Here is an 11,502-nt window from a genome sequence, read left to right as displayed (position 1 = left end):
ATTAAAAACAAAACTGAACTATTTTAATGGCTGCAACAATGTAAAAAGTAAAATAAATAAATAAAAAACACGGCTTCGGGCTGAGAATTTTGATAAGCTGTCGGTTTTTACTAAGGAAAATGACTAAAATAGTAACTCACAGTGACTTGGATAAGTAACTTTAATCTGATTACTGGTTTGGAAATAGTAACGCGTTAGATTACTCGTTACTGGAAAAAAGTAGTCAGATTAGAGTAACGCGTTACTGGCATCACTGGAACCAATGAGGTTCATTCTCGTGTTACGCAGCACATTTGAGCTTCCGCAAGAACCAATGAGGTTAATTCTCGTGTTACGCAGCAAGTCTGAGCTTCCTCGAGAACCAATGAGGTTCATTCTCATGTTACGCAGCACATTTAAGCTTCCTCAAGAACCAATGAGGTTCATTCTCATGTTACACATTACATTTAAGCATCCTCAAGAACCAATGAGTTTCATACGCATTAGATTTAAGCTTCCTCATGAACCAATGAGGTTCATTCTCGTGTTACGCAGGACTTTTGATCTCCTCAAGAACCAATGAGGTTCATCTTCGTGTTACGTACCACGTTTGAGCTTCTCAAGAGCCAATGAGGTTCATTCTTGTGTTACGCATCACATTTAAGCTTCCTCAAGAACCAATGAGGTTTGTTCTCACGTGTCAAGCAGGTTTGTTTAAGTTTCTGTTGTTATGCTATCCATGTTTAATGTGAATAAAAGACTAAATCCAGTCTGTTCGATCATGTCTCTTCAAAAAATGTATACTAAACCGCTTAATATGTATTCGTTTTATGATCTTTTTATGACCTTTTTGAAGCGTCAGAGTGGTAGCTGTGTGGAATGTCAATGGAGGGATCACAGATCAAAAATATCTTCATCTGTGTTACGAAGATGAATTAGCCTGAGGCTTTAGAGGCCATTGACAGTCCATATATTTACCTGCACTAGAGCTCAACCTCCTCCCTAACATTTTAAATATCTTGCCTTCATGTCATTCAGTCGTTCTATGATGCCAAATTAAATTAAAGACAAACAGGAGGCAAATATTCTTTGTCAATTTATTAACAAAATGATAAAATAAATAAATACAAATTGATCAAATGCTCCTAATATCAATTTCTTCCCATGTTCCCTACAGTATTTTCAAAACACTGCATACAAAGGACTCATCACAGGCTCAATACAGGAGAGGTAAAAACCAACTGACTCACTCACAATGTCAGGCGAACAAACAAGGAGAAAAAAGACCAGAGAGAGAGAGAGAGAGAGAAGAGAGAGAGCTCTGTAACAGAAAAAAGTCAAAAAAATAAACACACTCCTTTTTAAAATCATTATGAAAAAATACAAACAATTTTACAAATATTCATATTGTGTAATAAACCATTTACACATAGTTCAGCACACCAGGTGAACTTGTTTCTTTTTTAATAACTCATGTCGCTACAATGTATCCTGTTTTGTGTTTCATCAAGTGGAAGATTTTTTTTGTTTTTTTTTCCTTTTTTTTTTGCACGCGTAAACAAAAATGTTTTCCAATTTGACAGTTGACTGTAGATGAGGTAACGCTCACACTCTCACACACACACCTGCTCAAACACACACTCGCTCACACACAGTGCACAACATCAGGGAAGTCACGACAATAGAAATGAAATGCATCAACAGTACAAGGCCACAATCATGACGCAGTATGAAAAGTGAACAGAAACTACATTGAAAATACAATGACTTCTTTGTCACTGTGGAATTATAATGCACCATCAAATAATATGGATGATCTACAAACTATTAAGATCAAGGTGACAGGATGAATGGGTCCGATTTTATGCATAAAAATGTACACCGCAACTTCTCGCCTTTTCAAAATTTCTAAAACCAAAATCGCAAAGCCGTACAGACAACTCAGAAAGCTGGCGGAAAGCGTTTCCCACACGTCGGAGCTATAAGCTAGAGCAGAAATCAACCGTGATGGAAAAAAAAAAAATCTCTCAATGATATGTATCTCGAATGCATATAAAAAGGCTTCCTAATAGCAAAATTCATGTTTGCAGTCTCTTTGGGTATACAGAACTTGAATGCGTGGCTTTCAGAAGTTCCCTCCCCTTCTTTCTAAATACCCCCACCCACTAAAGATTACATGCACTCTGCAATATAAGCCATGTAGGACCATAAATATCTTCTCACAAGCACTGGTCCGCCCCCCAAACCCCACCCACACAGCCCCCCAAGATAACAATAACATTCAGCATGGTGTGCTAGCAAAGGCAGACTTGAATGAAAGTACTGGTCCATGAGATTCATACACAGCTGAAATGCCACATTTCCATGTTCCAAAGAGCCCAGAATTGTGGCCAGCAAATAATTCCCATCTGTAACTGTACATGAATTAACTATTTTCTACAGATGCCATTGTGAAAGTGTATATTGTTCATAATTTAAACAACAGCAACAAAAAAAAAAAAGCATGTGTATTTAAGAGATGTACATATGTATACTGTTTCGTTTTGGCATAATCCTCGCCAGACATGTTAAAAAGGAAAGTGACACAAAGTTCACATAAAAATCTTTACAAAATAAACTCAAAACTAAATGCATATTAAAAAAGTCTGACAAAACTGATATAAAAAATTTGCATAAGAAGGCATGCTTTTTGTTGAACTGATTGGACAGGTGGTGTTCTGGGAGTTTGAGTCTATCCAATCAGATTGCAGGTTCTCTTTGATCCGTTCAGCCTTGCTAATATTCAAGGCTGAAATCTAAATACCTGATTCAGGTACAAGTCCAGTATTCTAACTCAGTGACTGAAGGAGAGATGACGCGGAAAAGAAAGGGCGCAGATCGTTTTAAGAGCCGAGCGTTACGTATGACATTAAGTGGTAGTCACTGGCCTGAACAGTCCTGTTTCGTGAGACGAGAAAAGGAAAATCTCCTGAATTTAAAATGAGCAGACAAACAAAAAACAGAGTAATACTTAGGGACATTCCTATAAGAAAGTGCATAAAGACAGGAAACCATGACTTCCTAAACTTCTTTTCCAATGAATGTCAATCCAAAAATGCAAGTTTCACACACTTAATATTTTGGTGGCACAGAGCGCTCCAATAAACCAATGAACTATTTTGAAAACACATTATATGGAACAACTCTTTTTTCTTTTTCTTTTTACAGACCAATTTTGTGCATCACTAAGATATACTTTTGTTCAGAATGTTAAAAAACTCAAGGCAACTCCTTAAAATAATCGCCTACACCAGAGGGGCTCTTTAACTTCACAGCAGATAACTAGGTTTAGTAAACAGACAGACAGACAGGACCAGACCAACACAAGCACATCACTACAACCAGTTCACTTTAACCAATGAAATTACAACAAATGTGCTTCTAATAGAGGTGATGTTTTGCAGAGAGAGGGAAATATGACCAGTCGATATTTTTAGGGAAAGACATGTAGGTGAGCTAGGAGATTCAATTCTGTAAATGTAAAAGGTTGAAGGCACTCTGGGCACCTGTACAGGAAGGAGTAAAAGTAGTTTTCTTTAAATATTCTCTAGACGGACAATGGTGATTTTTGGAAGGCCTTATTTATGCCACAATAATGGTTGCCATGATATGAATGTTTAGCCATCATTACCCAATCCTGGCTCAGAGGGTAAGAGGGCATTATGGGAATGTATTAAGGAGAAGTATGTGAAATTTCACAGTAGATTGTGAGAAATTGCAGCACATTGTTGATATAACCAAGACCCCATCCACCAAGAACCACAAATTGGGTTTTAAAGCCATGAAATCCTGACTACACAAGACAAAACCATCATAAAAAAAATGAAACAAGACCAAAAAAAAACAAAACGGTAAACATCATTCCAAGCACAGAATCCATACTGTGGTAAGTTAATCACGGTTAAACAGTCAGAATTTGCAATGAGTCGTCCTTTTGAAATCCCAAATAAACAAGCATATGCGTGGAATAGCGAAAATTAGCACTTACAAAGACGTCCTAAATAGATACATGGAATTTGATATGCTTAAATCGTTCAATCGTAGCCTGAGTGGCTGTCATCACAAAGGTAAACGGGATATGCCGTTTCGGAATGGCCTGAAAAACATAAAGGTGCCAGCCGTGCATCATTAAGACTTAAGATTACCTGGGACAAGTTAAGATACTACGCAAAACAAAGAAAAACAGAAGCAGAAGACCGTCCTAATCAGTGCTTCCCACTTTGTGCGTCAGCAACTGACCGCCGTTATTCATCTTACAGGGCGCTATGTTGGCAAACATTGTGAAAATCAACAGAAAAGATTTAAGCGCTTTTGAAAATTTTGCTCAGAAAGTCTCTTAAGAGGCTCTTAGTGCGTTTGCTTTAGTTATCTGCAATAAAGCTTGTGCTTTAATTAAGGGTTTTCTGTCGTTTCCTTATTACTCAATTTGGCTCATACATCAAACCCTCAAGTTTAAGACAGCAAATTGTGACTTAAGTCATTATTGTTTTTCCAAGAAGAGAAAAAGATTTAGGAAAAATGGGGATGGGACTAGTCCATTATATTCTAGACTAAGAGGATATTTCCATTATTTTGGATTAAAAGAAAGAAGGGGAAAAAAACTAAAGCATTTGGCAGTTCAGAATTCAAACAAAAACAGACACTCATTATGCAATGTGCATCTCTGAGATTGAGAAAGCTGCTTGCATAATTCATGCCATTTTAAACACCATTGATAACAAACAACTGTTTCATGAAACAGAAAAGCACTTATTTTCAATGAAGACTAGGAAGACCTGAATATATTTTCTTTAAAAAACAAAAAAACAAATCCACAAACAGCATCGAGTACACACACACACACACACAAACACATACATACCGACTTTAGGACAAGACTCATTCAATACACTGAACCACCATTGCTTTTCAGACTAATCTACCACGCATGATTTGTTGCAGTTACCGAGATGTGACTTCTGGCGTAGCGTTCTCTTCCAGCCCTTTATCAAAGATCTTCAGAGGCTTTGCAGAGCACTCTACCGCTAACTAGCCTGAGATGACTTGGAGATGGGACACTTTCTACTGCTAACTGGGAAACGCGGACAAGATGATGTAGGGAGGTGGAGAGAAATAAGAGAAATTGCTATAGGCAGTCCTGGCCGAGTCCTGATTTAGTCTAACCTACGGCAGCAACAGGATTCCAAGCCTCTGCCTTGTCACTTGCAAATACTGATGCGTTGATTTTTTGTGTGTCATGTTTGGAAAGAGAAGCATTTGGTTTTGCCGGTCCACTCAGGCCTGGCTGGAGGTGCACAGGGTGTGGGCATATTCATGCAGTCTTTGGACATGTCTGCCCTGCCTTTCTCCTCCCGGAGAGAAGACAACTAAGACAACCTATGAAACAAACCCCATGTTGGAGGCACACACTGGTCTGATCTGATAAATCATCATTTTTTTCACCATCACCATCATCATTATTATTATTAATATTATTAAACTACTATTTTTTTTAATAATCTAATAATTGGCATGATATTCTTTCGTAAGTCACCCTTTTCTCCCAGAAGTTTGGGCTCTATTGGTCTACAAGAACCAAGACTCGCTTGTCTTGGATGTAGAAGTACTGTTGACACAGTTACCATATGCATTAAACAAATAAAAAGAAATGAAAGAAAATAAAAAACGACAACATTTATTTGGATATAGATAATATATATATGTATAATATATATATATATATACGTTTAGATTGGCAACTTTGTGCACCAGTCCAAGGTGCAATAGGAAATCTGTTTAAATGTTTTGGTGATGTAAGTGTGTTTAGGGTGAGGCTGAGAACTATTTGGGGTTGTCCACGCTGCTTAGAGGGGCTGGCAAAGCCTGTTGAGAAGGTTCTGAGGTTTTGCCGTTGTTGGTGTTCACGCCATGACTTCCATCTTCATGCAGCTCCACTTCCATCTTCCCAGCATCCTCTGCACAACTACTGTCATTGGGAGGGATATTCTCAGAGTCCGCTGCATCGACAGCACCTTCCTCTTCTTCCGGGTTCAAGCCGGTACAATCACAGTCTGTTCCTCCATTTGTCTTTACGTCCCTGACCTGAGGCAATTCCACAGCCTCCACAGTTTTCGCCGTATCCATCATATCATCACCAACTGTGGTTTTGGGCACTTCCGGGATGCTAATGCCCGATTCACCTGATGCAGCCTCAGGCGTGACTGCGGCCGCTGGCTCTGCCATTTCACCCACCTCTGGCTCTGCCTTCACTTCAGGGACTGCTACGGCGACTGGTATTTGCACGCTAGGCTCTGTGGGACTCTCCTGCACACACACTTGCGTAGCATCCTTTAAGTCTTTGATGGTCCCTGACTCTATGCAGTCCTGTTTGGAATCCTGTAGGATGTCCGTCTCCATGGGCTGAGTCAAGTTAAAGCTCTGGATTAGGCGGACCAAATGTTTCACCTTCTCCAGAGAAGACTGCATCTCCTTCTGACGGGCAAGTATGCTGTTCTTGGTCTCCATGCATTTCTGTCGAAGAACATGAATACAGCATTAGATAACCCACACTATGTATAATAAATTATATTAAAGGGATAGTTCTCCCAAAAATAAAATCCTGTCCTCATTTACTCACCCTCAAGTTATTTCTTTCTTCTGCTGAACACAAAAGATGTTTTGAAGATTGTAACCAAACAGATGATGGGACTTATCCCATCCATAGTACATATGGTATATATACCATAGTATTTTTCTCTCTCTCCATACTATGGAAGTCAATAGGGCCTATCAAATGTTTGGTTAGCCATATTCTTCAAAATATCTTCTTTTCTTCAGCAGAAGAAGGGAACAACTTGAGGGTCCCTTTAAAATTGGGAATCATTTAATCAAATCTTAAAAAAGCAACAGTATAGTTTGTGACAAGCCAGAAAATAAAGCTGAATGTTTGCCTTAAAATTGGTTCTCTGAGGCAATCATCCCTTCACAGAGATGTAGTAGAGCACTATAATTAATCTTGAATATGGGAAAAACTCCAGTGAAAGAGGAAAATATATAAATAACTCACTGTTATAGAATTGCTGAGTTGTTTCACTCTCTGTTCTAGTTGCTCTCGTTCCAGCTTTAGTTCTGCACTCCATTTCATTAACTTCTGCTTCTCTTCTTCTTTCGCTTTTGGACAAGGACAAAACACCCATAAATGTAATGGTCTCTAAAATAGATTTATACAATTGACAGACATTTTTATCCAAAAAGCTTAGAAATGTATTAGATGTGACCACTGAATATGTAAAATTGGGGTACAAATTTCTACAGTCAAAAGAATCTAAATATCAATACCTTCTTTGTAAGCAATGTAGGAATGGACAATTGCCAGGGTTCCTGGCCATGGAATGGCCTCTTCCTTCTTCAGAATCTGTAAAATAAATTCTCTCAATAACAGACCAGTGCTGTGCACACTTGACCTCTGGAAAGCCATGAGAAAAACTGAGATCAATTGTATATGGCAACAGTGATGAACAACAGAACTTCAATGGGAGTGCTGGATGCTGTCTTACACTTACATGATGGGTGGAAAAAAAGGCACAATCAATACCGAACCATGTGAGAGCTTACAAAGGACGAAACAGCCTTAACGCCTGAAGAAACTCAATTTGTGTAAGGGGGGAAATGTACACTTTATTTTGGCAGGGAAAGGGATGTTTGATCTCTCAGTCGATCTCCCATTTCTAATTATATAACAGTGTATGTGCTTTAAAGGACTGAGTTCCAGTTAAAAGAAGAGATCACTGACTAGCCTGGGAGAGGAGAGGGCAAGGGCTCATTGTGCTGCTATTATTTACCTGGTCTTGACATTTAGGACAGATCCACATGCCTTTGGGAATGTTTTTGAGGGGTGGGTCCAAGCAGTCGAGGTGGAAGACGCGCGAACATGTGTCACACATGAGCAACTGTCCACTGCGTCTGCACACAGTGCAGAAATCCTCATGGATGTCTCCCTGTCGGGAAGAACGGCAGGTGTCAGTACCACCGCCCCCCCCTTCTGGTCTGGACCAATCAGATGATAGCGGGAAGGGTGGGGAGGAGAGAAACTGACTGCTGTTTGGATTTATTTGTCTAGTGGCTCACTGATGCCTGGATTGTTCAAATAACTGGATACTTAGATATTATTATTATTATTTTTATTATTATTGGGACCTATATTAAAATGTATCATGTAATTATCAGTATATTGGGTATTTTGGTTTTTAAAAATTCTATACTATAATAAAATTACTTCAGGCCTGATATTTGTGAGGAAAGTAGAGAAAGACTGTTCACTTTGTAAGACTGCTGGCTCCATTTCAACAAATACAACAAATAAACACATGAATGACAGTGCCGGTAGGTCAGTCTTTCTCTTTCCAGGGTGGATGCTGGACTCTAACAAACAGGAGTTACCTTGCTCCGGTACACATTGAGGTGTACAGGATGAATGCAGTGGAGTGTTTAGGGGGTAGGGGCAACTTGTGATGTAGAAAACTCTACTAGAAAAATAATAAAGGTGGGGGCTGTCAACAACATGGTCGCCCAGACTTGGCAGGTGGCTACTTACATCCCCGGAGCTGGGGCTGGGCTGGGGGACAGAATGAGGGTGGACAGAGAGGGGAAAGCCCCCCGTGTCAGGCCGCTCAGGGGCTGGGGAGGCGGGAAGGCTGCTGGTGGGGGAGAGCAGGGGGTTGCAGCCCAGCTCCGGCACCGCCGTGCTGCTGGTGATGGTGGTGCTGTATTTGGGAGGGCGACCTGAGTGAAATGAGACAGACAAGAAAAGAAAAACAAACAAAAAAACAAAACCAAAAGGAACAGAAAAATGGAGGAGGAAAAAGGGAAAAGAAAAAAAAAACACAAAGATGAAATAAAATAATGGCATTTTCTAGTTGCAACATACCTTAGAGAGGGGATCCTCATTGGCTAGCATGGAAACAGGAAAAGTAGGGAGAAAGCGAAGGAGAAATGGAAGGGAGGGTCACAAAAAGCAGTTAGTGCAACAGACGACCACAGCAGCATGCAGGGAATTTGAAAAGCAGTGATCGAAAGAAAGAGTAAAAGGAAGGAAAGAGTAAAAAGAGAGAGTGTGAAAGAGTCTAAGCCTAAGCCACAAACAGATACGACAGATTTCTCTGCAGATGTTTCCTACAGAAACAAGTTTTTCACAAGCTCAATAAGGTGTAGGAGATCAGGATAAGATCAACAACGTTGTCTTTGGATTCACCACAGAAGAACATTTGCCCCCCTTTGCCATTTGTATTTAATATTGTAACATTTCTTGTCTATACTTCTTATTGGACATTATTGTAGTTCTTAAGGTAGGGTCCTAGGTCAAGCCTCTGAGGTGAAGTCTTGCAAAACCAAGTTGGTCCAGTGGGAAAGTTCAAGCATTTGGTGTGAAGACCAAGTCAAGTCTTTCAAGGCCAAATCAATCACATTGAAGCACCACTTTGAAATTCAAGAGTATATAACAGGATATTTTCAAAGAAAGAGACTCAACTCTGAAGTAAAGCAAGACTGGGAAGACATCATTTATCCCTGTAGACCTACTGACTCTACTGACATTGTTCAAATGCCTCTGATTTTGGAGTCCAAGACAAGCTAAAAAGTCTCCATCTCTGGAAACTATACAAACCGAGGGAGCAGTTCCTCAACCACCAACTTTATCCTATCCTATAAAACATCATACATGACATCTTAGGTCTACTGACCAGCTGTAGGACTGCAGAGAGAGATCAAGCTCTAGCAAAGACAACAAAGCAGAATTGCAGAAGAAAGCAGATAGGTGTCTGTTAGGTGGTACATATAAGCAGCAGGGCTACAATACATCAACTTAAGCAACTACGACAAGCAAGTACAGACCTCTCTTCCTGGTGCCTTGATGCAGTGGAGTGTTCAAGTAAGTGACGGCACTCTTTTTCCTCTGAGACATTCGAGAGAAGTCAGAATGTTAGAGGAGGTGGAAGTACAATCTAAGCTCTCAAAATCAGACCAGATGGTGGAACAAACTACAGAACATTTTTGTACCTCAGGTTCAAACACTGCTCCACTGTATACTGGGTTGGCTGTTGTTCTCCTCTTACGTTCCTGTCTTCTGCTCTGAATCTCTGGAGAGACAAGGCATTCCATTAACATCTGGTTACAAAACATCCCGTCCTAGTTACTTTAATTAAGTGGATACCTACAGTATAATGTTGATACAAGTGGGACTTACCTTCAAGATGGTCATGTGTAACCAACCCAAGAGACACCATAAAGGCAAGTTTCTGTAGAAAGAATATATTAGTTTTTTTATTTTGGCTTGAGGCAGATGGTTGTGTTATCTCGGTGAAGGTGCACTATACCTGTGGGCTTTCCTCTCGTTTGACCTTAGCTGGAGGGGGAGGAAGAGGAAGAGGAAGGGGAGGAGAGGACGAGGGTGGTGTACTTGTGACCACCTGTTCTGGTCCTCCCTGTGGTTTCACAGTCTGATGTAGAGAACAAGAAACAAGGACTCTCTAGTGAGTTGAATGTTTGATTCTTAGAGCAAGAACAACAGATACAATCTTCTCCTGGATAAGTCTGCATGTCTGGAGCAAACAAGCAGGATCATTAAAATTTTGCTCTCACCTTTAAGTCTGAGTTAAAGTTGCTAATCTGAAGTGTCTGGGCAGGACTGATGACGATGCCTGTGACTTGCGTGGTGCTGCTTGTGACTGCAGTCGTGGTTTTGTCAATGGTGGTACATTGCTGTCCGTTCACAATGCGCACCTGATGGATGGGTCCAGTGGAGGCGGGCAGAGATGACGTCAGCTTTGTAGTGAGCATGAGGGGCCGCTGGATAAGAGGAGCCGCCACCATCGGAGGAGGAGCTGGAGCGATGGGCACATTGATGGGCATGGGGGGTTTTGGTCGAACCTGTGTAATGGAGAAAGGGGAGCTGGGTTACTAAGCAAGTACAATCTTGCCAAACTAATTGATTATGACATGCCTTTAATATGCATGCTGTTTTGTGTTAAGAGACCAAGTAATGCCAACACTGAGCTCTGGTTCACTCACAGTGAGTAGCTTGAAAGTGTACGAAAATGTCTCATCGTGTGCAGAGCTCAATTTAGTAACACCAAAACAATTCCTTAAAGTAGAGATGTGCAACTCTGGCTCTCGAAGTTCACTTTCCAGGAGAGTTTAGTTCCAACCCTGATCAAACTCACATGCCTGTAACTTTCTAGTAATCTTGAAGACCTCGATTAGTTTGTTCAGGTGTGTTTGATTAGGATTGGAACTGAACTCTGCAAGACAGTGGACTTTGAGGGCCCCTGTCTTAAAAGGATAGTTCACCCCCCAAATTCTGCCATCAGTAGGGGCTTTCACACTGGTAGTTATAGGAACTTAGTTGTAGGAACTAGCCACCAGGGTGGTTCCCAGAGAACTAAATGTTCCCCTAATGCAGGGGTCTCCAAACTTGGTCCTGGAGGGTCCTCCTACCCCAAATAAACACAT

General features: G+C 40.6%; 1 protein-coding gene across 4 annotated transcripts in view; it reads right to left on the bottom strand.

The window, feature by feature from the left end:
- Nucleotides 1–2,708: 2,708 nt before the first annotated feature.
- The window catches only part of phf21ab (PHD finger protein 21Ab), a 29,787-nt gene continuing 20,993 nt past the window's right edge, over nucleotides 2,709–11,502 (bottom strand). For 2 of the 4 annotated variants that reach the window (XM_067437020.1, XM_067437019.1), the window contains 10 exons: nucleotides 10,633–10,920; nucleotides 10,368–10,490; nucleotides 10,238–10,289; nucleotides 10,051–10,130; nucleotides 9,886–9,946; nucleotides 8,591–8,778; nucleotides 7,839–7,994; nucleotides 7,336–7,411; nucleotides 7,064–7,167; nucleotides 2,709–6,528 (listed from right to left, as the gene is read on the bottom strand). In XM_067437020.1, coding sequence (XP_067293121.1) covers nucleotides 5,839–6,528; nucleotides 7,064–7,167; nucleotides 7,336–7,411; nucleotides 7,839–7,994; nucleotides 8,591–8,778; nucleotides 9,886–9,946; nucleotides 10,051–10,130; nucleotides 10,238–10,289; nucleotides 10,368–10,490; nucleotides 10,633–10,920 — 1,818 coding nt within the window. In that variant the 3' untranslated portion in view covers nucleotides 2,709–5,838. Of the gene's footprint in view, nucleotides 6,529–7,063; nucleotides 7,168–7,335; nucleotides 7,412–7,838; nucleotides 7,995–8,590; nucleotides 8,779–8,923; nucleotides 8,947–9,885; nucleotides 9,947–10,050; nucleotides 10,131–10,237; nucleotides 10,290–10,367; nucleotides 10,491–10,632; nucleotides 10,921–11,502 lie in introns of all 4 variants that reach the window. The other 2 variants (XM_067437021.1, XM_067437022.1) reach the window with 2 other exon arrangements.

The sequence above is a fragment of the Pseudorasbora parva genome, chromosome 25 (genome assembly GCF_024679245.1).
Source record: "Pseudorasbora parva isolate DD20220531a chromosome 25, ASM2467924v1, whole genome shotgun sequence".
Classification (NCBI taxonomy): domain Eukaryota; kingdom Metazoa; phylum Chordata; class Actinopteri; order Cypriniformes; family Gobionidae; genus Pseudorasbora; species Pseudorasbora parva.
The sequence above is the reverse complement of the archived record's forward strand: the minus strand, read 5'-3'. Positions and strand labels throughout refer to the sequence as shown.